The 26700-nt window shown below is 43.5% G+C and overlaps 1 protein-coding gene across 1 annotated transcript in view; it reads left to right on the top strand.

The window, feature by feature from the left end:
• The window catches only part of GRID1 (glutamate ionotropic receptor delta type subunit 1), a 731665-nt gene that overhangs the window by 426390 nt on the left and 278575 nt on the right, over positions 1-26700 (top strand). The window contains exon 5 of the mRNA XM_028514000.2: positions 14147-14200. Coding sequence (XP_028369801.1) covers positions 14147-14200 — 54 coding nt within the window. The remainder of the gene's footprint in view (positions 1-14146; positions 14201-26700) is intronic.

The raw sequence follows: 26700 nt of genomic DNA on the forward strand, positions 1-26700 counted from the left end.
CTTGCTCTTCTTCTTCTCCTTCTGGTATCCCTATTATATGGATATTATTATGTTTCATATTGTCTTGCATTTCTCTTAATCCCTCTTCATTCTTTCTGAGCCTCTTTTTGTTTTCTTGTTCTTTCTGGGTGTGTTTTCTACTTTGTCCTCTAGCTCACTAATCTGATCTTCTGCTTCATCAGTCCTGCTTTTCTTTCCTTCTACTGTGTTGCTCAGTTCAGAAATGGCATTTTTCATTTCCTCTTGGCCCTTGTTGAGAGTTTCTATTTCCCTTTTCATGTTTACATAGTTTGCAGTGAGATTGTTGTAGCTTCCCTCCAGTTTCTGATAGCTCATTGTGAGTTCATTGAACTTCTTGATAGTCATTGTTTTGAACTCACTATCTGATAGTTGGGTTGCGTCTATTGCATTTAGCATTTTTCCTGAGGCTTCCTCCTTTCCCTTCAATTGGGGGTTGTTTCTTTGTTTTCTCATTGTTCGTGGGTTTCTTCTTGTTAGCCCTGTTTCTTAAATTGATCTGTTCTGGTTCCCTGTAATTATAGTGTGAACTTCTGTGGTAGAATACTTCTGAGATTCAGTGGTGCAGTCTCCTTCATGTATCCTGTGTTCACAACTTCCCTCTACTCTTTTTTGTGATCAGTTGGAGGAGTAAGGCAAAATGGTTTAAGAGAGCAAGATAGTATATTATGATATTTACATTAGCAGCCAGTAGAGAAGAGATGGGTTATCCTTTGGCTCCTTACAGTGTTAATCATGATCCTTCACCCCATTATCCACGTTTTAGAAAGATGGAAAGAAGGTAAGAATATTATTGGGGATGGAAGGATTGTTAGTTGGATCTAGAAAGCTGTGAGGCTGTGGGAGGTCAGATTCTAAGGTAGCGTTGGAATAAAGACTAGTAAATAGGAGTAGTGTGTAAAAGAATAGAGACAACCCCCACAATAGTATAGTTCAGGAAATTGCAAAGTGGGCTGAGATCAGGTAGCAGGATTGAGTAGTATTTACAATTGTATGAACTAGGTCTTATTTACAGTAATAGTAAAGCAACAGTCTTGTGGCAGAATCGATGCTACCTAGATAACAAGAATAAGGAGTATAGAACCTTGAGCGGTGTATTAATGGAACACAGATGAAGGATAGTAAATTATTAACATACTGTGACTGAGATACTAGGGGGGACCTATCAAATGACAGTATAACCAGCCAAGCAAAGAAGATTATACAGAAAGAAAAAGAATACCAAACTACTGTTAAAATAAAAAATGTCGGAAAAGTGAGAAAAATGATAATACAAATTTGCAGTAACTTGCAAGATTAAAAAAAAGGAAAAAAAGCAGAAGACAGAGTGCAGGAGAGATAAATTTGGAGTGGAAGGAATAATACTAGGATGAATGGAAGAGAAACATAAGGGATTTAGAGATATAAGAATAATAAGAATTGAAAAATAAAAAGTCACTTAAAACACAAGATAAAATCAATCAACCAACAACAGCCAAAACAAAACAAACAAAACAAAGCAAAACACAAAACAAAAAAAACCTCTTGTTGGTTCCTAACTGGCCAGACCAGTTTTTCTGATCTTGCTGGCTTCAGGTGGCTGAGGGACATTTGAAATGCTTATCACCCTTTCCAGCCAAATCTCAGTAAGTCTCTCAGGTACTATCCCCAGGGCCAATCTGACTTTCCCCTGCAGGACCCTGGGTTCTCCCGAGCACACTCTCTGGAGCTCACTGCAGCGGTCTCCCTGGCTCTGGGTCCTGCAGGGCTCCTGTGACTTTTTTGTTTCAGGATGCATGCTCCTGGGATTGCAAGGAGACTTGCCCTTCCCCCAAATTACACCAGGGCAAGCTCTATGATCTCAGGAAGGACCCTCGAGGTTTTGGGATTCACGGTGCCATCTCTGGGGATGGTAAAAGGCACGTGCATCCACAAAATTTTTGAGTTTCGGGCTCTAGGAACTCAGTAAGCAGCGTCCCTTCCGGGTTCACAGTGGGAGAGTCAGGATTCCTGAGGGGGTGTGCACTTTCACAGTTCAGCACTGCAGGCTCCAAAAACCTGATACCGCCCTTGCCCTTTCCTGGATCGGCGCTGGGATGTCTGGGTTTTCCATCGATTCACACTCCCACCAGGCTAGGAGTGCCAGCGCACTTCCTGGCCGCCCCTGGTCGTGTGGGCTGGAGGCACTCACTTCTCCCTGGGCTATGGGTGGGTGCTCACAGTCCCTAGGCAATTTTTTTCCCAGTCCCCTCTCCCTGGTGCCCTCAGGCAGACCCCAGAGTACCAGGCCTGGGGACTGCAACCCCCCTCCCGAGCTGATCCCTGGGCCCCTTTTGTCCTGAAGCAGTCTCCTTACCATCTGGTTTTTCAGTGATCGCTATAATTTTTGATGTCCTGTTTTCAAAAATGTTTCAGTAACCTAGGCCATTTGCTCTGTTCCTCCACCGATCCGCGAGTTTCCCTCCTCTTCACAGAAGCCGAGAATCACGCTGCTTGAGTAAAGCCGCCATTTTTCCCAAACATCAACCTTAGCTCTAAATACAGCCATATGATGAGGTATTGAGGATTGGGACTTCAACGTATGAATTTGGAGGGGCCAGAATTCAGCCTATAATGTCCTGAGGACATTAGTGTTAGTGTCCTTTGCTATTCTTCAGGGTAGGAGTAGAAATGCAGAAGGCAGATATGACCATGCACTTTCCACCTTAATTTGCAAGGTAGGAAGAGGCTCCAAAGCTGTCTGGTCTGACTGTTTGGATAGAATAGTGACCTATTGTGACAGGGTAGGGAGCAAGATAAATATTTGAGTATATTTACTCCATATGCTCAGGACAGAAAATGAAGTTCTGATTGAGGGCCATAGAGAAACATTGATTAAGAAGAATTAGAGGAACAGATATGGGGCTCTTTACACAAACTGTATTTTCTGTGCTATACTTTATCTATTTCTTATAAGAATAAGACATCTTTATGGTTGATTTTGATTATAATTATTTTTACCATCTAATAGGACCAAATCCCTATCCACATGCTGTTACTCAATCACCATTCCCCAGCCTAATTCCCTTTCTCACCTCTAGGCTTATACATGCTGTTACATTAGACTGGGAGACCCTACTGTCCCACTACTAGCCATCCCCAACATAGCAACTTCTACTCTCTAGGACAGTTGTTGTCTGGCTTCTGATTTGCTAAGCACATCACTATCACTGCACTTTCTCCCTTTACCCAGTAGAATTCTCTCTGTATGGGTCTCTCTCTCCTAGTAGGCTGGATTTACTGAAGGACAGGGTCCAAGATTGCCTTACCTCCACGTCCTGCTTTTGCCATAGTACTCGGCACCTTGTAGGAGCCCATGGCATTCTTGTTAAATGGGTGAGTAGGTACTGCTTTTGCCTCCATCTGGCCTTCTCATGGGTTTTCCTGAGTGTGACACCTGCTTCTTTGACTTTTTAATCCCATAATTTTCAAATTAGATGAGTCAGAGAAGCCTTTCATTCTTCCTTCGGCCTCCCTCATGCCTTGCTTTTTCTCTAGACATTGTAAATTCCTCCAGTGGCCTATGGGTCTGGGTTCTTTTCCAGCCCCAAAATTTATTTTAGTGGCCCTTTCCATGGGCTCTGTACAGCCATACCAGCACTAATCAGAATTTTCTACCCTACCCCTGGGCTATAGCCAACCTAGTGCTAGAGAGAAGAGTCAAGAAGCATCAAGTCTATGCTGAATGGATGCAGGGGAGGGGCTGAGACCCCCAATGAGCCTCCTACTGGTGGGATAGCTGGAAAAACAGTTTATAAGACATGGTTGGTGGTGAGTTGTCCTGCTGCTCTTTCTACCCCAAGTACTGATCCTGGAAGTCCTGTGTTCACAGGTTTCTTGCCCAGCAATACTATCCATGGGCAAGGCCTTTCTAGCCAGCCACAGGTGGAGGCAGGCTTGTGGGGATGGAGAGTAGGCAGGTGGTCCATGCCCTGAGCACAAAGCACATGAGTATTGGGCTTCTGCTTCTTCCCCTCCCAGCAACTGAGTTTGGGGTGACATTGTTTTACTATTGGGCCCAGAGGGCTTTGGGCAAAAGCTCAGCTGCTGGCCATGCTCAGGTCTGCATCCCAGCTTCACATTGCACAAAGCTCAGAGGCTTTGCATTGAACTTGGAGGGAAGCCATCTTAAAGGCTATAAGATAATTTATACTATGGATTCTGAAGAAGTTTCTTTTTCTCTCTTCCCATTTCACTGAGTTTGCAATATTTTTTATTCCATATTCTCTATGACCTCAGAGCTCCAGCCATGGCCTCTCTTGGTCATTTTCAGTGGAGCCAGAGTCCCAAGCTGAGCACCCAGGTGAGCCTCTGTGCAGCACCTCCTCCCCATCCCTGGTCCTCCAATGCAGGGTACTTCCCTGCTTTCCCATGTCACATATCAGGGACTCCTTTCCTAACAAATCCTGAGCCAGGAAACTCTTCTAACTCTTGTCTCCAGAGTCGAAAAGAAGATGTTTTTCTTTCTATTCCATTTTCTAAAAAGACTCATAAAAAAGTCAGACTCATAAAAAAGAATACAAATTATACCCAGTAGCTCTTATCAGGTAGGTAAAGAATTGCTCCTTTCAACTTTATTGCCTTAAAAAGAATTCAGATGCTTCCATCTTTTAAAAACAATTTAGGTTGAAGAAAGGAATTAGATCTATGTGCAGTTGTGGCTTGCCTGGTTTTGATGATTTGAGCGGGTTGCAATGTTAGCCTTGAATGCCACTGATGCTTTAATTGAGCAGCCTAGGCAGTGTAGTTCCTCCAAGGGACATCCCACTGTGGGTCTGTGTCTCTAGGCTGATAGCTACACATGAAGGCAGACCTGTGGAGCCTTGTGTGACCCAGAAGTGCTGGGAGGGACTCTTCTGCCCTAAATGGTGCCCATCCTCTCCTTCAGCAGCTTCTGATGCGGTGGATCCCAGGAGCCAGTCTTTGGATGCAGGCAGTTCCTTCTCAAGGTCCAGTATATATGTGCAAATACTGGTGTGAGGAGTAAGAAAACATTTCTAGTCAGTTTTGGACTTGCTTTGCTTGTATCTGAAAATCACTTGAAGCTGGAGCTGAACAGCAGAGTGTATGAGAAATGGCTCAGCACAGCTACCTGTCACCCAAGAGCCATGTCCTCTGCCCTCTGGAGGATCATGTTGTCCTCCAGATTGTTCACAGCCCACTGCAAAGGTTGGCAGCTGCTCTTGCCAAACCAGAGCAGGGCATAAATAGGCTCAGAAGTGATTTGTTTTTATATATCATGATCTTCAAAAGGGATTGTGTGGTAGCATCCATGGGACCAAGGGCCAGGAATGCGTTTCTCTTGCATGAGACAAGATGGGATAGAGAAGCTGGCTCCTGTGGCCTTCCATCAGGACACAGCCTAGACGTCTGTAAGAATGAGAACATGGAGAGACGTATTTGGCCTCTGTGCCCTCCAGGTGGCAGGGAAATTATCGACCATTGGTTAAAATCCAAGTATCCATCAGATGTTATCATTGGCACTGCCTGGCTGCACTTCTCTGAGTTTATCTCATTAAATGGATTGTGCCTGCGAGCAGACTCCATTTCATTTTTCTGCCCATATTAATGTTTCTTCATAAATTGTCCACATGTAGCATGTTCTCACTTTTATTACAGTAAATTACACCTTCTGCACAGCCCTGGAACCTGTCTCTATTTCATCTTAAGGATCCACAAATGATGTGTAATGAATCTTCATTCCCCAGAGGCTATGAGTGGGAACTTCTGCCCTCTGCACAAAGTGGAAGGTGGTTTGAAAGAGCTGTTTATCTTAAATTTGGTAAATAGGACTAAGGTTGGGGAGTTCTAATGATTGACTAGAAATTGTTCATATCTATCAGATTTTTATATGCATTTAATTAATTATACTTTCTTTTTTCAATAGCAACATAATAGTTTCTCTGAGATCAAAGCCATTGTCAAAAAAATTGATGAACACTATCTCTCCAGTTATGGTAATACTTTTTTAAATGCCATCAACTGACCAAACTAGTCCAGAACTTCCATTGTTGTTAAGTGGGATATATGGGAACTTGTATCAGGAGGTTCAGCACTCAGCACAAATGAAGAAACTTACTACATTCTGGTAGAAAAGCTCTAAACTTTGACCATGTTTTTATCAGCTTCCAAAAGGTCATAATATCTTACATTCATCCACCTTTCAAGTTCACTTTGTTTCATCTTCAAGTTCTCTCAGATGTGTAGGATAGAGTGCTATTTTCAAATACAGGCAGTACTTACTTTGCATGACGTAGTGTTAACTGAAAATCAAGTGCATACTGAAGCCATGCAAAGCAAGGACACAGTCCCATATGCATGGGTTTTCGTAAATACGGTACTATGCACAGCAAGACTGCCTGTATGTCAGTATCCCTTTTCACTGTTCAGAGCTTCCTGTTTATGTCCCTGACCTTTCTCATACTCAGCATAGGAAATAGATGGGAGTGTTAATCCACCCACTTGTTCATTCCATAGACATCTTTTGAATTTCTGCCTGGCACTGTGTTGGGCAAGGGTCTGTGTGATAACTAGACCAGGCCTTAGCCCTTGAGGAACTCACCTCTTTTGGAGGGACTGGAGGCTGCTCTACATGTACAGAAATCCTTCAGCAACCAGAGGACCAACTGACCCCGGGGTTCTGGGGGGGGTGGAGGGTGGTGGTGGAATCTGACCCCAGAATCTAGGATCTGACTTTACAGAAGCATCTGGGGGCTCCCCAGAGTCCACTGTTACAGGCACTCACACTGTTCTGCATCACTTTCCCAACTCAGCCTTTTGTTTTTGCATTAACTATTTACCAAAAATGCAGAGTGTGAGTTTGTCTTCTCTCAGCTCCATTGGCATGAAGCATTAGTAGATGCATGGCCTTTGCCTCTGAAAGGCTGCATTGTGCTGCCTTGTTGCACTAACCTGCTGGTGACTTTGGGCAATTTTTTCCAACTGTAGGCTCAATATCTATGGCTGTGGTGAGGGCCCAGTGAAGTATCATTGCAGAAGGCTTAGCTCAGGGTCTGGGGTTGGACCTGTCAGTGCCAATGATTGCACCATCCTGGACAGCCCTCACCTCCAGCCTTTTCCTGCCAGCACCTTCTCTGGACTTCCGGGTGGCAGGCTTAGATCTTCCTCAGCAAAGAGTCTTCTTTGCACTCCCCAGAGGTGGGTTTGGAAGCTATACAGCTTCCAGAGCAATGGTTGAGGTGGAAAGAGATAACCTATACTTGCTTAAGAGAGGCTGTATTCTAGGAAAGATCTGGGAGAAGAATCTGGAAAAGAGATTTGCATAGAGTCCAAGATTCCCCAATGGGACCTAGGAGTATGATCTCCCCAGAAACTAGGAGCCACAGAATTGGGGAGAATGTTAGGGCAGTTTTCCTGTGAAAGCAAGGCCCCAGGAGGCTCTGGAGATAAGGCTGGGATGAACGAATTAGCTACACTATAATCTTGAGTTCTTTTTTCCTAGAAGGCAGGCTCTGAGACTTGGAGTGGCCTGAGATAGTTCAGTAATAACCATGGTTTCCTGGTGATACTGGCATAGCTTCTGAAACTCAGGCCCCATGGTAGTTGCTTTTCTTATTTACTTGTAAATGGGCTCCTCAAATCAACCATAGCTTTGCAGCCAGTTACTCCCCTTGCCTGCAAGTGGAGGGTGGGGCATCACAGTCCCTCATGCTTCAGAGGGTGACAAGGCACAGAGGACATTGTTCCCAAGTAGCGTGTTGTTGCTCAGATAGCAGTGGGTCTTTAAACTTAGCTCCATATCTGCCCTTGGGAAATGTCAGGGCCTGGGCTCCACTGTGGGGGTTGGGTGGGAGAGGGGAGTTCTGAAGTGTTAGGGCTTGGGTTTTAAAAAGATGCTTACTGGCAACAAGCCTTCTGTTACCTCAAGGCTCCCAGTGTTTGGAGGGTGTGCCTAAATAAGTGGCCAAGAGCTAACACATACATAAACAATTGGTGACATTTGCTCTTTGTAAAATAAATCCTCAGTAATGTGGCTGGAAGGTTTCCATGTTGAGGCTTTTTTCTACTCCATTTATTATTCCTTTAGGCCAACCAAAAATGAAACAGGCTCATACTAGTGTGTGGTGGGCCTAGTCTGTTGAATGGAGGAAGAAACGAGAGATTATGCACTTCTATACATTCAAAAGAGACCACCAAATGCCAATCAGGTAGGAGATGTGAGTGGAAGGAATGGGAGGACCTTCGAGTTAACCGTTCATCTATAGTGCTGAAAGCTTTATATTTAATTTCATCTAGTTCTCACAATAACCCCAAGGTGGAAGGTGTTTGTGCTACGATGGGTTGCAGAAGCAGATTTGGAAGTGAGAATTTATTGAGAAGTTACCCACAGGATGAAAGGAAGACAGCAGGGAGTGAAGACTTGCAACAGGGACATGAGAGAAGCCAGGGAGTGAGCAAGGAAGCAGTTTTGGCTTGTCCTACAGAGGGATTCTGAAAACTGCTAAGCTTGCATGCAGAACTGTCCCCTTTGGGAACAGGACAGCAGAGATTTTGTGTGTGATGCCCTCAGTGCTTGGTTAGGGTTGTAGCTTTTCAGGCACCACGAATGCCAAGCAGGCTCTGGCAGCCTGACCCACAGGCGTCTGCCATTGGGAATGAGCACACAGAAGCCAGTGTGCTCAAGATCCTAGTGGGAATTGAGGGAAAGGGGCGAGCAGCAATAGCACTTTGGCATTGGACCACCTTTTAGACGAGGAACTGCTGCTGTGAAAGGTGGAATGGCTCACCTAGGAACACTCAGCTAAGCAATGGCCAGACTGGGATTTGACATGTTCCGCCTGCCTGCTTCCTCCTTACATTGCTCACTCTGAGAGGAAAAGGAAGTATTGGCCTCTGAGTGCGTCATGGTTGGGTGAAACAGGGATACAACAATACTTCAAAGGGGAATTTGGTCCTGGGAGGGACACTGCCCACTGGGCTCTTCCCACAGCGCTGGCAGCTTTCAGGTAATTAGGAAGGGAATGAGGGGTATTTTTGCTTATCTGCAGTAGCTTCTTCTTACCATCCATCTCAGCTTCTGTATGAGTTGCACCCTCTGGAAAAAGCTGCAGCCAAGTGCCATTTATTACACGTGAGGAAAAGAGGCTTAACAAATTAGCTGATGCTTAACTGGTGAGAAAAAGTAGAATAGAAAGTCCGCCAGTTGTCCTGTGGGGTTTTCTGATCAGTTCTCTTCATCAATATTCTCTGTGCATGAGTCTGAGACTAGGTGGGAAGATTCCTTAGATTAGCCAGGGCTCCCACCTGCTCAACTGACAAGTGCCCACAACTAAGTCAGGTCTCTGTGCTGCTGGTTCTCATGGGGACATACAGAGGACCTCTGTCACCTGCACAAGTGCACTCACATCTTCAGATTCCCTACACATTCTGGAGCAGGGCTCCCGGTCCTGAAGGTCAAGAGATGGTTGGGGCTCTGAAACATCGCAGGATCACCATTCTCAGTGATTTAGGATTTCTAGGACTGGAGCTGAGGTGTCTACATTTTTTTTTTAAATTTGCCTTTCTTTTTTTTTTAAATTTTATTTTTCAATTTACTAGTTTTTTTTAAGATTTTATTTATTTATTATTTTTAGAGGGAGAGGAGAGAGAGGAGGAGAGAGAGAGAGAGAGAGAGAGAGAGAGAGAGAGGAGAGAGCGAGAGAGGGAGGCCGAAGAACGAGGAGAGCGAAGAGAGAGGAGAGAGGAGGAGAGGGAGAGAGAGAGAGAGAGAGGGAGAGAAGGGGGAGAGAGAGAGAGAGAGAAACATCAATGTGCGGTTGCTGGGGGTTATGGCCTGCAACCCAGGCATGTACCCTGGCTGGGAATCGAACCTGGGACACTTTGGTTCCCAGCCCGTGCTCCATCCACTGAGCTACGCCAGCCAGGCTGGTGTCTACATTTTAAAAAGCTCCCTAGGAAGCCTTTACGTCAGAAGTGACAAACTCATTTTCACTGGGGCCACATTAGCCTTGCGGTTGCCTTCAAAGGGCTGAATGTAATTTTAGGACTGTATAAATGTAACTACTCCTTAACAGTTAAGTGAGAGCTTGGCTGTGCTGCTGGGTAGAAACAAGGTGACAGGCCAGATAAAACAAGGTGGAGGGCTGTATTCAGCTTGCGGGCCTTGTGTTTGCCAGCTGTGCCTTAGATTGTTGGGGAAGGTCATCCCGAAGATGTAACTGCTGATTTGAACTGTGAGCTAAACCCAGGCTTCCTACTCCCTCTCCTGTGCTTGGAATGTACTTTCTGCTTGCCTTCCCAGTGCTAGAAGCTACCCGAGGACATGGCCTTGAGATAGCAATGTGATGATGAGACTATCTGTAGTGGGTTCATGACTGAACCCAGTTAAGGCCCCTATGTGCATAACAATCTAGTTAAGGCCTCTAAATAAACTTTAAGATTCTGGAGGGCAGGTGTAGAAAACTGTCCTGCAGCCACCTAATACAGGCCTTATAAGTTTCCCTTGCTTATTAAATCTGCCATCTACCAATCTGGAGTGGTCTTCCCTTTTCTCCAGTCTCTTCCTGCCCTCTGGATATAGAGGCTGGTTTCAGATTATACTGAGGAAGCTCCTGGCTAGATTTGCAGAGCAACCTACATGCAGCCAAACTGGCGAACCACTGCTGCAGAATGTCAGTGCATGATGGAGCCTTAGCCCTCACCCGTGACCAACCTTCATGCCTATACTTAAAACCTTTCAGGGCACTGCTGTTCGCCTTCCACTTAGGCACTTTCCATGAGACTTTGTTACTCCTGAGGCAGCCTATTCCATCTTGGATGACTTGGAAAGTCAGAAAGTTCTCTCTTACATTGAGCTGATATCTGCCTTCCTGATTACTAGAGGCTGTTGTCCTAGATCAACATTCAAAGGCTGCAAAGAGTAATTTCAATCTCTCTTGCACATGACAGTTCTTTATGTGTTTAGAGAAACTTATACTGAACTGGCCTCTAAGCTTCTCCAGTCACTTTAACTGGGCACTGATTTACCCTGTTCCACTCCATGATCAATTCCAGTTTGCAGTGTTCTCCTTCAGGCCCAGTAGCCAATCCCTCAGGATGCAGAATGGACCTGTAGCTTTTTAACTTTCATGGGTCTTTATTCAATACTATTGCTTTCAAGTTTCATCTCCCCGTTTACCCTTCTCCTGGAAACAAGTATAGGACATTGAGATCAGCCTTGTTAAACCACATATCTTTTTCAGATTCAGTTCAGTGTTCTGGCTTTCTGAGGTGTGTTGGCCTCCTCACAGCTTTGTCATGTGCAGGTTTGATGGGCATATGACTGGTGTCCTCCTGAGAGCATTAAGGAGGTGCTGAGGGGTTAGGAATGAGGCAGACGAGAGCCCAGCAGGGTGCTTTGGAGTGTTCTCAGAGCACTGTGAGTCCATGTCTTCCTCCCCCACCCATCCCTTCCCTGGGCCTCCGAGCTCCTGAAGATACTCATGAAAGTCTGCATGTTGAGAGGAGAGAGGCTGTGGGCTGGGTGGCCATGACTGTCCCCTGAGGTGCTTTCCCATCGCCACCCCTTCTAAGCATCTGAAGTCCTCCTAACTTCTGTGGAGAGGGCTTGGTTTACCAATTTATACAATGAGGCAGGAGGTGTCTTCAGGATAGTACCCCATGAGGTGCCCAGGCTAGTACAGACTCCTGTCTACTTGTCTTCACAGGAGCTGGCCTCATATTCACAGGCTGGAGAAGGAGTCTGTACTCTTCACACTGACATGGCCCAGGAAAGCCCCCTGGGACACCCTTGGTGTAAAGATGTGTGATACTAGAGCTGTCCTGAGTACTCCCTAGGCTCTTATTTCCACATGCTTATTGTGTTGGTCAACAAACTTGTTCATTGCTTATGTAAGTGAGGTTCTAAAAGAACCCCATGTAATAACAGTGTTGTGTAATAATGGGTCTCACCTATGGCTGGTCACTGGGGAGGGAGGCTCTTCACCCTTCAATTCCTCATCTGTTAAGAAAGATGAGTCAGGTCTCTACATATTGATAAGGAAAACTATTCTTGGTATATCAATAAGTCAAAAAATGATAGGTATATCCTGATATGTATTTCATGATCCTGTTTTAATAAAAAAATCTGTCTGATATGTGTATGTAGATAGTACTTGCAGATGGAACTAAATATTTCTGGATGGAGACACCTCAAATGATCTCTCGGGTGTGAATTTGGGGGGATAATGGGCATTTTTACTACTTCAGCATGTTTAAAAATGGAGCAGGGTTATGGGATGATATTGAACATTCTTATTTTTTCTGTATTTTTTCAAATAAAAAGTAATAAAAATTATATTACAAAATTATAAAAAAATAAAAATGAAAGAGGGCTATGATCTGATAGCTCTTTGCCAGTTTCATAGATGGCCTGGCACAGTGCTTGGAGCTAAGTAAGTGCTTTGCACATGCAAAATGAGTATTTTTATGGGAACATGTTTGAAAACTATTGGTTCTTTCTGATGCAGACTTTGTCCAGCAGGGTCCATATGTTGTGGATACGATGAACAAATTCACATGGACTGCAGAAGTCCTGTTGAGAAAAATGGACAGCACGGTCACTCCCTCAGTGAGAGAGCACCCTGACCCTTGCCTGGACAAGCTGTTATTGCTTTTCTGGGAGCATTACCACAAGGAAGGTCTTCACTCATCATTGTCAGGCAGTAATGATCAAGCCATAGATAACATTAAAAGAACTATGGGTTTATTCTGAGGGTCAGTTAGCTAAAAAGCCATAAAACTTTGGGAAACAAACTCATTTCATGCTTGGACACTTATCAGAAAATTGAGGACATTCTTAGCAAAGCAAGTTTCATAGGATTTTATGCATTCTTTCATTGACCTGATTGCCCTGGAGAGCTGCCCATTTCTGCCCAGGGCTGCCCTGCCCTCTGGCATTGTTTCAAGCTTAAGTCAGGCATGGGAAGTAAGGCAGCCAAGAGATTAGGAGACTTCTTGCAGAGAGAATGAGGACTCAAGCTATGTCAAAGCTGAGGGGCGAAGGTCTATCACCCCTTTTTCTATAGCCCCCAAGTCCTTCCCTGAGGGCCCCTTCATGACAATGTCTGTCTTAGGTCATCCCTCCCTTGAGGAATCTTACCTGGCATTGGCTAACCAGTCATCCACACAGGGCCAAGCAGAGTGAAATGAAAGGGGGAAGAAGTGGCACCCCTACCAGGAAGATAAGCTTTGTCTCCTTAGTGGCTTATGGTCCCAAGGTCTCTTAACTGAGCCTTAGCCATGGGGGGTTACACCTTCTGAAACCAGGCAGGGCATTCCCAACACTTCCTACTTCTTTCAAAAAAGCACTAAAAAATATCTGAGAAACAGTATAAGTTACTGGGTCCTATTCACTTTGCCCTCCAACACTTCATTCACACATTCAAGAACACTTATTGAACACATACTCTGTGCTAATTATGGTTAAGTTTCTGGTACATAACTGTGACCAAAACAGACATGGCCCCTGACCTCATGGAGACCCCCACATGGTGGAGGAGATAGACAATAAGAAATAAATAAACTGATAACTATTCAAGTACAAGGATGGCAGGTACTATAAAGAAATAGAACGATGTGCTATGAGAGAGAATAATAGGGGTAGGGTTACTGCCCAGAATAGAAAGAGCCACTTCTCTGGGTCCTAAAGAATTGAAGGCAGCTTAGGGTCTCAGCTATGAGCTGTTATCTTCCTGGGTGTCATTTAGGTGGCTAGAAAGCTGCTGTAACACCCTCTTCCAGATTTCTGATACTCTTGCCTCGAGCAATGATGACACATCCTCTAAGTGCTCCTCAAAAAGGAGTTTGCAGGTATTCTCCGAGAGGGGAGAGGTGCCCAGCCTGGGGCCCTGTGATGCCCATAGGAACTGAAACTTCTAACCTTGCTCACGGTTGGTGCGTGAAAGCTCTGAAGAATAGCTGGAATCAGATGTCTGTGTTCAAATGACTTGTCTTGTAGCTCAGGCAGCCAGAGATGGCCCCAGGGGGACAGTATGTTTTGTGAGGAAAAAATTCTTCAATGTTTATCAAACCCTGTCTCAACAGTCATCCTGTGTATCTGCCAACTTCTGGCTTGCTTCTGTTCACATTCATTTTCTTTTTCTCTCTGCAGGCTGTTGAGACCAACCTGGCTTCCAAGGACAGTCATTGGGTCTTTGTCAATGAGGTAAGAGCTCAGAATGGTAAGGGGCATGGCCTTCCCTGAGCCCTGCCCCTTGGGAAAGCTTGGAGTGAACCTTTCAGGTCCAATTCTGATTTGGGGTGCTAGAATGATTTGAGGGGTCCACTGTGCCCAAATAAGAGGTTAGAGAGGTTAGGACTTGACTGCCAAGATGCTTACCTGAAGCAGGTATGAATCAATGAAAGAATCTAGACTTGAGTCCACAAGGAAGTCTGAAGTCAAAGAGAAGTTGTATCAGGTGTTTGGTGTGTAGGGTGAGTGGAGGCAGCCAGTCAGGTCAGGGGCTGGAGAGAATAGGGTAGGTTAGAAAATGGGGTACAGAGGGCATGGGGTAAAAGAATGAGGAGGAGACTGAGGTTGCATTTCATGAAGGAGGTTAAAGGTATGTGTGTTTTGTGATTTTGTGTGAGTGCATATATGTAAGAGTATGTGTGTGAGCATATATGTATGTAGAAATGCATGTGTGAGTGTATAGATAAGTGTGTGCATATGTATGTGAGTGTGTGAGAGTGTGCATGTACAGGTGTGTGATTGTATATATGTGTGCATGTTCCCCATGCAGCTGGTGGAGGTGAGATCTCTCCCATTGACTGGCCACCTTCTGGTTTGACCCTGGGAGGAATGGCAACACCAAAGTTCCAAGGTGGCTTGGTCCGTTCTCACTAATTACACCCTGGCCTCCTCCATGCTGCAGGCATGGCACAGGTGTGTCCTGTAACCACGCCCTAGCTTTACTAAAGAATCCCCTCTTCTCCCACATTCATTCCGGAAGCACTGACCCAGGCAGCGTGGGTGCCTTGCAGGCTATTAACAGAGCTGACTTCAGAAGATGTTTTCTGGTGCCTGCTTTCATCAGGGCCTTGGCCTCAGCTGCTTCTAAATTAACTGATCAGTTTCTAATGGCCTCATCCTAGAAGATGCAAAGTTTATCGTGTGAGTAATTTATTTGTTTATGATGTGTGTTTCTTCTTTAACTCAGTGCTAATATGGCTGGAATAGTTTTGGGTAGCTTATTTTAATAATTTCACAGGTATATCAGATAGTAGCTCCTTGCAAGGTCTACTTGTCATGGATTTCCTCCATATATTATTAGCTCCATGTCCCCGTGGGCCAATTGGAGACATGTGCAATAGCCACCATTGACCTTGAGTTGCTGATGGCTGTGCTGGTAATTAGGAGAAGGGATGCGACAGCTATTATTCGGAGCATGTAGAGTCCTCCTTGGTCTTCAGGAAGTTTTGATCCCCTGGGTTTTGCAAGCTTCTTTACAGGCTCTTCAAAGTCTAGTTTTGTTTGTTCCCGAGAAGGGCTGTGTTCCATGTGTCCCTTAAGGCAAATATCTGCTGCTGAGTTTACTTTTTGGTGACTCCTCCTAATTGAACAGGCAGTGTTTCTCTGTTTGCCAGTCTTTAAAAGTGCTCTGTTTTCATGTTTCTAGACTGTTTCCTTTTCTCTTCCCTACATCTCAACTCACCCCCAGGGCCCTCTGTCCCTCTTGATCCCCTCTTCAGAGCTGGGGTTCATTTCATACTGTCCTGTGTGAGGCACCCCCAGGGCATTGCTGGGGCACTAGAACCCAGGGTTTATTTCACTTCATCAGGAGGAATCAGGTGAAGGCACACTTATTAGAGCTACACTGGAGCAGGCTCACCCAAGAGAATATCTGTGCCTCACCTGTCAGCAGTGCACCCTGGGCCAGCACACCCTGGGTTGAGTGTGTTTTCCAAAAGGGACCTGCCTCTTTCTGGGCCTCCTTTTCTATGGGGAGGCCCTTGGCCCTTCCTTTTTAGAAATAAAGGGATAGCAGCTACCATTGCTTGATCATCTATTATATATGCCAGGCACTTTACTATACTTGTTACCATCCTTAGTCCTTATCAACAACCCTGAAGGCAGTTATTATCATCCCCATTTTACAGATGGGAAAAGGGAAGCTTGAGAGGTTAAATCACATGTTCAAGGTCATATAGCTATTAAATGGTTTATCTTGGTATTCTATATGATGACTTTCTGGCTCTGAAGCCTTTTACCAAGTGGCATCATCATGCACATGGCCTTGGCAAAGATTCTTAACTGGTGGACAGGATCTAATTCAGTAAGGCCAGTTAGTGGGTCTCAGGTATGCACACTGACAGGGACACATATGGACATTATTGAAGTCTGCAAGGGGGCCTCTTGCAAAGCTTGAACCCATAGATCCCGGCAACCCCTGTGTGGCCTCTGGCTAATGATGGAGGTGTTCTCTAAATTGTACACACACTTGTTCTTAGGAGCCAGCTATATTCACAATGACTGTTTCCTGTCATAACATGGCTCCATTGAACACACAGTCCTTGTTACTCTTAGGACAGTTGCTGGCTAGGATAAAATAAGGTGGGGAAAAAAGAGTCACATGCAGGCACTTGGGGCTCTAAGATTCAGCAACTATACCGGGGCTCCATCATTTTGCTTCTAGAACTAAAGAAATTCAGTTTCTCAGAGGAGGTGAGGTCTAGGCCTCTTATGTTTTCTTCCAAAGAGACCTGAAGTGGGTCCCCAGCTCTGCCTGTGCCTCTTCAGTCCTTACAGGATCTGTCTTCTGGTTTCCTTCTCTCTATTTGTCTTGCTTAATGTATTTTCCTGGATTCAAGATAAACACTCAAGAGCACATGTTTTTGTTTGCTTTCTTTATGCAGTGGTTTTCTTACTATGCCTCCCTTTACTAATGAATATTGGTGTTGCATATGACAGGGCCTGTTTCATTTGGAGAAGGGAAAATTGGATTCGTACAAAGGCTGGTGAGTCTGTGAGCCTCACTGATAGTTTCTTCAGGTCTCTGGATTCCACTTGGGGAGATGGCAGACAAGTGCTTTGGGGTATAAACTATATTTTCATTGATTATGTTACATTTAGCTTGGAGGAGGGTAGAAGATTCAAAGAACTTGAGGGAAGCAAAATGAACCATTAGTCAAGAGGGCCAGAATCTCCAATGCCCCATGCAAAGTGTAGATTTTTGAAAAGGTTTGCTTGAAGTCAGACTGGTGTACACAGGGTAGCACAAGTTGCTTTGATAAGCACTTACCAGTTGGTCTTCTAGAGAAGACAGTGGCAGTAATTAAGACCAGAGTCTCAGGGATGGTGGGGACCACTCTGGGTCATTCATCAGAAGCTGCCAGTTCAGGACCAGACAGCTTTGACTTTGGATGAGCTAGGTGTTTTCTGGAACCTCATTATCAGCTAGGTTGGAGTGCTGCCTCTTCACCTGGGTGGACTTTAGCAGATACCAGGTGAGCCAGTCCTCTCTCTGGCCCGTTGATTCCCTGATGTGCTCACTGCTGGATGGAATCTGTACAAGAGAGGAGTGGCCTTCTGTGAGTCTCTGCATCCAGGCAGGAGACATGTATCTCATGATCTGGCCACCTGGGAACCTTTTGGAGGAAATATTTTATGGAATATGTATATAACTTCCAGCTTCTTCTACAGCCAACCATGATGCAAACTTAGAGCTCGTTGTTGTTGGACAGCTTGCATTGTTAGTCTACTCCTTCCAAACATGGAACCAAATTACACTTTAATGGAAATGGTTCAAATTGCTTAATAAGCACTGCAGAAGCACATGTATAACTCATGAGGTGCTTAGGTTTTCTCAGCAAGTGAAGCTCTGAGTTATGACCTGTGGCTCAGCAGGGGCCCAAGGGGTAGGTGGGTTCTAAGTAGGGAGGAAACACAGCTGACAGGCCCTTAGCATCTCTGCCCTGTTTCCAGCATATGTTGATGACTCCCTATCCCATGTCCATTCCAGACCCTGCCTGTGAGCTTTAGACCCAGAGATCCAGATGCCTTCTTTACTCAGCTGCTTAGAGGCCTTATGACCATCTCCAGCTCAGTGCATCTTTATCTGAATCATCTGGCTCAATGTGGTTTTCACTGAGTGCTCCAATCTTAGGGCCAGTGTCCCATCCTTCTTGTTGCCTCCCTAGCTAATAGAGAAAAACCCCTCATCATGTGCCTGCCTCAAGCCCACTGCAAGATGACCTTTACCACATCTGTGGCGTGTTTACTTCTCAGCCTTCTGCTCACTAACTCAGGGTCATCCCAGCAAGCAATGGTGCCTTGCTGTTTCCTATATTTATTATCCACTCCTGACTCTGGGCCTTTGCCAGGATTTCCTTTTATGCCTGGAATGCCTTTCATGAATCTTTGATTGTCAAGGACATACGTTTCCTGCAAGGGTCTGCTAAACATTGCCTCTTCCCAGAAGTCTTCCTTCATTTACCCCATTAGAGGTACTCACTCTGCTGTGCTGGGGACTGATACAAGCATCTGACTCCCTGATCAGCCTGTAAGTAAGAGCTGAACTTCCTTTCTGACCTGGCAATTCTAAGGTCCTGAGTCCCCCATGCGAGGAGCTCAGCCACAGAAGAGGTGCTGGGTGAAGGCTCCCATTACAGCATCTGCCTGTTGCTTTCTCACCTTGATGCTGCTTGTTTAATGGCCTACACATGAAGGGAGAGGCATTTATAATCACCTCGGTCTTTCATGGGCTCAGAAAGCTGTGATCCTCCTTTATGAGCCACAGCTGTGGTGTGTCAGCACCCTTTGTTTCATGGCCCCACATTTTCCTGCACCTGCATTATGAGTCCCATGGGGTAAATACTTCCTCTGAGGCACATGCATGCTCCCTTCAGCCTGGAGCAGACCATTGTCAGGTAGTGGAGTATCCTGGGAGGTGGGCAGGGGAAGCACTGGCCAGGATTCCTACAGCAGTCTCCAAATTGTGTTTGGGAACAGATGTTGTGCCATTTCATAGGTGTTTGTGGGAAAAGGATTCTGTGATCAAAGAGGGTGGATAATTTAAATGGCAAGGAGCAGGTGTCTCCTGCAGGCATCTTTTGTCTCTCATATATGCAGTGCTTTCCAAGGATGAGGCAGTGCACACTGTCTGCCACATGCATTTGTGTTCCAACACACTCCTGTGCCTTTTCTCTTGTTACCTGCTCACCTCTGCTGAATAGGTTTTTGGCAGGTGGTGGAGTGTCAGGGCCCATGTGTCCTCCCATGTGACACATGAGGCTGTTCACAAGCTGACTTCAGAGCCCTCTGAACATAAAAAGACCATGAGATGAATACTGAATTGAATAGCTTAAAGAATTCTCTACTTGGGTCATAGAGAAAGAGAGGAAGGGAAAAGATTAATTTTTCTTCCTTTCATTTTGAATATTCCAATTCTGTTTGGATATTAAGTCCCTGTTCATCTACCATCTGCAAATTAATTTAGTAACACTCAAAAAATGTTTCTTCTAATCTATTCACTTGTTTTTCTCTCCAGTCCTACTGAGGAGTCTTTGAGGACAGGAATCATATCTTACCCACCTCTGTAGTCCCAGCTGAGAACTCAAATAAATAATCAGGGTTTCCCATATATCAGGCATTAGATGGAGCCAGGCACTTTTTTTTGAGCATCACTTTCTTTATCTGTATTGAACTTTAAAAATTAATAGCTTTATTCAAGTTTAATTCACATACAATAAATGCATGTATTTAAATGTACAACTTATGTTTGACATATGTCTCTATGAGACCGTAACTATAGTGAAGGTAGTGAACATGGAAGACACCAAAGTGTCTTTGTGTCCCTTTGTGATCCTACACCCTTGCCTCCCCTGGCCATCTGTTTCTGGCACTACAAATTATTTTTATTTTGAAGAGTTTTATGTAGATGGAATCATAGTATGTATTTTTTTATTTTCCTGTGGCTATTTCCCTTCAGATAATTATTTTGAGATTCATGCCTATTGCAATGAATAGCAATAGTTACTCTCTATTTGTTGAGAAGTAGTATTCAAATATATGGATATGCCTCAATTTGAATATCCATTTACCATTGATGGGTATTTGGGTTCTAGATTTTGATGATCATAAAAAAGTCTGCTATAAACATTCATGTACATACAAGTCTTTGTGTGGATATATGCTTTCATTTTGGGGGGTACATATTTATAAGTAAAATTGCTGGGTCATATGATACAATTATGTTTTAGTTTTCTAAGAAACTTCTAGTTCTATGAGAATTCAGTTGTTCCACATCTTCTTCAATACTTGGTTTGATCTGGGTTTTTGGCATTAGTCATTGTAGTGGTGTGTATGGTACCCCATTGTAATTTTTATTTCGCTAGTAAGAATAATACTGAGCATCCTTTCCTGTGTTTAGATGCATCTACATCTGTGTCTTTCTTAAGGGGAGTCTGAGATAATTGAGTTGAGACATTTATTTATTGATCTTAGTGCTATAAACTTCTGCTTAAGGGATTTAATGGCAACTCCCAAATTTTGGTATGTTGTGTTTTCATTGTTATTCAGTTCAAAATACTTTGTATATTACCTCTTGATTTCTTCTTTGACCCATGGGTTGTTTAGAAGTATGTTACATAGTTCCCAAATATTTGGGGATTTTTCTCTTATTGATTTTTAATTTTAGTTCCATTGTAGTTGGTAGAGAATAGTTTCTATTACTTGATTCCTTTTAAATTCACAGAGACTTATTTGAAGTCCAGTCTATTGTTATTCTTGATGAATGTTTTATGTGCATTTGAAAAAGATGTGTAATCTGTTGCTGTTTTATAAATGTCAATTAGGTCAATTTAGTTGATAGTGTTGTTTATACCTTTTGTCTCCTTGATGATTTTTTTGTCTACTTGTTCTATCAGTTATTGAGAGAGGGTATCAAACAGTCTTTATATTTTTATTATTTTATTTTATTTTATTTGAGAAAGGGAAGGAGGGGAAAAAGAGGAGAGAAACATCAATGTGTGGTTGCCTCTAGTGCACCACTTACTGGGGACCTGGTGGGAAACCCAGGGCTTGTGCCTTGACTGGGAATCGAAGTGATGACCATTTGGTTGACAGGCTGGCACTCAATCCACTGAGCCACACCAGCTAAGGGCAAAATAGTCAACTTTAATTGTGAGCTTGTCTGTTTCTCCTTGAGGTTTAACCAGTTTGTTGTTTCATATATTGTGAAGCTTTGTTATGAGGCGTAAATGTTTAGAATTTTTATGTCATTTTTTAAAAAAGATTTTTTATTACTTTATCTTTAGATAGACGGGAAGGGAGGAAGAGAGGGAGAGAAACATCAATGTGTAGTTGCCTCTAGCGCGCCCCCTATTGGGAACCTCTCTGCAACCCAGACATGTGCCCTGACTGGAAATCAAACCAGAGACCCTTTAGTTCACAGGCTGGAGCTCAACCCACTGAGCCACACCCGCCAGGGTAGAATTTTTATGTCCTTTTGATTAATTGATCTGGTATCATTATGAAATGACTTTATCTCTCTACTTCTGAAATATTCTTTGCTGGGAAATATACTTTATCTGATATTACTGTAGCTATTACAGATTTGTTTTGATTAGTGTTAGCATAATTCTTTTTCCATTCTTTTACTTTTAACTGACTTGTTTCTTTATGTTTAAAGCATGTTTATTGAAATCCTTTCATACTTGCCTCTAGTTATTTTATCCATTCTAACAATCTGCTTTTTAATGGATGTGCTTAGATAATTTACATTTAATGAGAGTGTTGATATTGTTAGTAGAGGGTGGAGTCAAATGGGAGGGGGAGCTCACTTATGTCACGCGCTGCCACCATGCGAATGTGATCGCCTAGGGGGTGATGCTGTGAACAGTTAGAGAACCAAGTCCCCAGGTACTTCAATTTATGTTAGTCCATTTTACAGGCAAGGAAACAGAGGCTCAGAGAGATGGATTGACTTTTCAGTGTCACTTAGTAAATGGCAGAGTCAAGATTTGAACATGGGTATGAGTGACTCCAAATTTAAGAAATACCTCATATATGCCCCATGTCATGCTGCCCCTCTCTTACCTGTCCCTCTCACACTCAGCACTAACTAAATGCTGAATACATGACTGATTCCCAGCAATATTAGAAATTTCTCATAATTTAAAAGTAGTAATAAGAGAGGAATATGGCATTGAGGTAGGAGGGAGCAGATTCCACTTCCCCTGACACACGGGAGAAAATCCTAGCTGATCTACTGAGTAAAACAGCAAACAACCAACAGTACCTCAACATATATGAAAATAACGGACCAAAAATTGTAGTGGAACTGAAAAACCAGATGGTAAGGAGAGTGCTTCAGGACAATAAGGTCCCAGAGATCAGCTTGGGGACGAGGTCACTGCAGCCCCAGGCCCGGCACACGCTGGGTCTGCCATAGAGTCCTTGGGAGGAAGCTGGGTCAACTGCTCCCTCCCCAGCCAAACAAGGTCTGAGTGGCACTGGGAGAAACCTGGTTGCTAGCAAACATACAGAGGCTGTGAGCACCCTTGGAGTCTGTGGACACTGGTAGAGTTGAGAGTCGAGCAACGGGCCCTGACCCCCATACTCACAGGTCTGGCTGGAGAATTGGGCTGTGGGAGAGGCCAGGTCAGTGTGTGGAGCGGCAGGCTTGAGTAGGAGGAATTTCTCAAAAAGAAAAAGTGAAAAGACAGACACTGTTTGGGGAATTCTCCTACAGCAATCATACCTGCCTCCCCGCCACCCAGCCAGGCAGCAATCCTGAGGTTGTGCGGAAGGTTGTGCTTGTGCGTAGGACCCTGCGCATCCCCATAGAATTGGGGAGGGTGAGGCAGCCTGGCTGAGCATGTGTGAGAGCACGCCCCGGCACCCCAGCCCACAGCAGTAACCCTGGGGAAAGACCTGAATCCCACACCCAAGGCGCAGGGGAGAGGTGATAGGATAGCTCCCAGGACAGTTCTCACGGCTGACTGAGTACAGATCTGGAAGGAAGAAAAGCCATACCAATTGCCCCTCAGCCTGCTGCAGCCAGCAAGACCAGAAAAACTGGGCTGGCCATTTTGAAACCAAGAGGATTTTTAATTTTATTCTATTTTTATTTTTTAAATAATTTTTAATTTTTTAATTTTTATTATTTTTTTCTCTTTCAGTTCCTTTTTTTCTCCCCTCTCGTTTTATTCCTTCTTCCTTGCTTTCTTCTAATTTTATCTCTTTTTTCTTTCCTTTGTCTGCCTTTTAAAAAATACCTACAAGTGAAACAAAAACCAAAACAAAACAAAACAAAAAAACCCCTGGAACTTTGAAAAGACCAGAGTTGGACCCAAAGAAGGGGCAATCACAACAGCTGTGACAGTGAGACAAATTTCCCTCTGCTATTACAGAGAACCTTCAAGTTATTGCATATTTGTATATTATTATTCTTCCATTATTCTTACATCTTTTATTTAATAGTATTTTTGTATTCCTCTTCTTTCTGTATATTCTGCTTTGCTAAGCTGGTTATATTGTGTCACTTGACAGGTTTTCTCTGATATCTCTTTCACAGTGTATGCTAATTTACTGTCCTTCACTTTACTTGTGTCCCATTAGCACACTATTCAAGGTCCTATACTCCATATTCTTATTACTAGATCACATAAGTTCTGTCATATGATTGTTGCTCTAATATTATTGTAAATAATTGCTGTTCCATACAATTGTAAATACTTCACAACACCACTCCCAGATCTTAGCCCACATCACGGTTTCCTGAACTCTATTACTGTAGTGGTTAACTCTATTCTCACACACTACACCTATGTACTATCCTTTACCCTCATCTTACCTCAGAATCTGACCCCCTACAACCTCACTGCTTTCTAGATCCAACTCTTAATCCTTCATTTCCCAACGAGAGTCTTATCTTCTTTCCATCCTTTCTAAAAATCGGCTAGTTGGGTGGAAGATCACGGTTAACACTATACATAGCCAAAGGATCTCCTGTCTCTTCTCTATTGGCTACTACTGTAAATATCATAGAATACTCTCTTGCTGCCTTAAACCGTTTTGCCTTCCTCCTCCAACTGATCACAAAAAAGAGTAGGTGGAAGCAGTGAACAGCAGGATACCCACTGGAAGAGGAAAGCCAACAACAAAGAAACCACCAACAGATAACGACAGAAGAAGGTGAAGGGGGGAGTGAAAACCACACAAACCTCAATCCAGGACCTATCTGGAAATACAACTAAACAGTGGAGACACTACCCAGTACAAACAACTGAACAAGAGCAAGAGACAATCCTCAAAACCTTGTACAGAAGAACACCCAGCTTCAACACAACCTGGCCTCACCAGGACAACAAAATACAAGAGGTGGTGGACAGAATGACCCTCATTTAACCAGCTTGTGGGAAGGAACCACCAAAGAAAGACCTAACAACAATCAAAACCCAAAGGCAAAGACAAAGCCAACGTAAATGACAGCCCAAGACCGGTGAGCTTGGGAGACCAAGGAGACTGCACCACTGACTCTCACAGGTATTCTACCACATAAGTTCACACCCAGGGAGCCAGAACAGATCAACTTAAGAAGCTGAGGCTAATAAGAAGAGTCTCACAAACAATGGGAAGACAAAGAAACAATCCCCAAATGAAAGGAAAGGAGGAAGCCTCAGAAAGAACGCTAAATGGAATAGAGGCAACTCAACTATTAGATATTGAGCTCAAAGCAATGATTGTCAGGAAGCTCAATGAGCTCACAATGAGCTACCAGAAACTACAGGGAAGCTATAATGAACCCACTTAAAACTATATCAACATGAAAAAGGAAATAGAAACTATCAACAAGGGCCAAGAGGAAATGAAGAATACAATTTCTGAACTGAAGAACACAGTAGAAGGAATGAAAAGCAGGATCGATGAAGCAGAAGATCGGATCAGTGAGCTAGAGGACAAAGTAGAAGAAAACACCCAGGAAGAGCAAGAAAAGGAAAAGAGGCTCAGAAAGAATGAAGAGGCACTAAGAGAAATGAAGACAACATGAAACGTAGTAATATTTGTATAATAGGGATACCAGAAGGAGAAGAAGAAGAGCAAGGGATAGAAAACCTATTTGAAAAAGTAATGATGGAAAACTTCCCTAATTTGATGAGACAAAAAGTCCCCAAAATCCAGGAAACACAGAGTCCAATCAAGAGCAACTTAAAGAGGCCCACTTGAAGACATATCATAATTAAAATGGCAAAATACAAAGACAAAGAGAGAATCTTAAAAGCAGCAAAGAGGAAACAGGAAATAACATACAGTGGAGCCCCAATAAGGTTAGCACCTGACTTCTCAATGGAAACACTCCAGCCAGAAGAGAATGTCAAGAAATATTCCCAGTAATGAGAACCAGAGACCTGCAACCAAGGATACTTTACCCAGCATGGCTCTCAATCAAGATAGAAGGCCAAATAAGGAGATTCCCAGAAAAAAGAAGTCTAAAAGAATATACCTTGATCAAACCAGTTCTGCAAGAGATGCCAAAGGGACTGCTTTAAGGAAAGAAAGGAAAATAGAGAGAGAGAGAGAGAGAGAGAGAGGAACACAGGTACATAAATGGCAATGAATAAATACTTATCAATAATAACCTTAAATGTAAATGGATTAAATGCTCCAATCAAAAGACATAGAATGGATAACAAAGCATAAACTACACATATGCTGCCTTCAAGAGACCCACCTCAGTACAAAAGACCTGCACAGGCTGAAAGTGAAGGCCTGGAAACAAATATTCCAAACAATTGGACAGGGAAAAAAAGCCAGGGTAGCAATATTCGTATCAGACATAATAGACTTCCAAAACAGGGCCATAAAGAGAGACCCAGAAGGTCACTTCATAATACTCAAGGGAAGAATCCACCAAGAAGACATAAACATTGTAAATATACATGTCCAACATAGGAGCACCCAAATACATAAAGAAAATCTTAGAGGACTTCAAGAAAGATACTGACAGCAACACAACTATAGTAGGGGATTTTAACACCCTACTATCAAAAATGGACAGATCTTCCAAACAAAATATCAACAAAGATATTGTGGCACTGAACAATGCCCTAGATAAAATGAACTTAAGACATATATAGACAGAATCCTTCATCCCAAAGAAGCAAAATACACATTCTTTTCAAATGCACATGGAACATTTTCAAAGATAGACCACAAAGCAAGCCTCAAAAAATTCAAGAAAATTGAAATCATACCAAGCATTTTCTCCAAACACATAAGACTGAAGTTAGAAACCAACCTCAAGGAAAAAATGCAAAAACACTTAAACTCATGGAGATTGAATAGCATGATATTAAACAATGAATTGGTCAGGAATGAGATCAAGGAAGAAATCAAAAAGTTTCTGGAAACAAATGAAAGTGAACTCACAATAACTCAAACTTATGGGACACAGCGAAGGCACTCCTGAGAGGGAATTTCATAGCAATATAGGCCCACATAAAAAAGTTACAAACATTCCAAACAAACAACCTAACCCTACGTCTACAAGAACTCGAGGAACAACAACAAAGACGGCCCAGAGCAAGCAGAAGGAAGGAAATAACCAAGATCAGAGCAGAATTAAATGACATAGAGACTAAAAGCACAATTCTAAGCATCAATGAATCCAGGAGCTGGTTCTTTGAAAAGAAAAACAAAATCGACAAGCCTTTAAGCAGGCT

This window comes from Phyllostomus discolor, chromosome 5 (genome assembly GCF_004126475.2).
Source record: "Phyllostomus discolor isolate MPI-MPIP mPhyDis1 chromosome 5, mPhyDis1.pri.v3, whole genome shotgun sequence".
Classification (NCBI taxonomy): Eukaryota; Metazoa; Chordata; class Mammalia; order Chiroptera; family Phyllostomidae; genus Phyllostomus; species Phyllostomus discolor.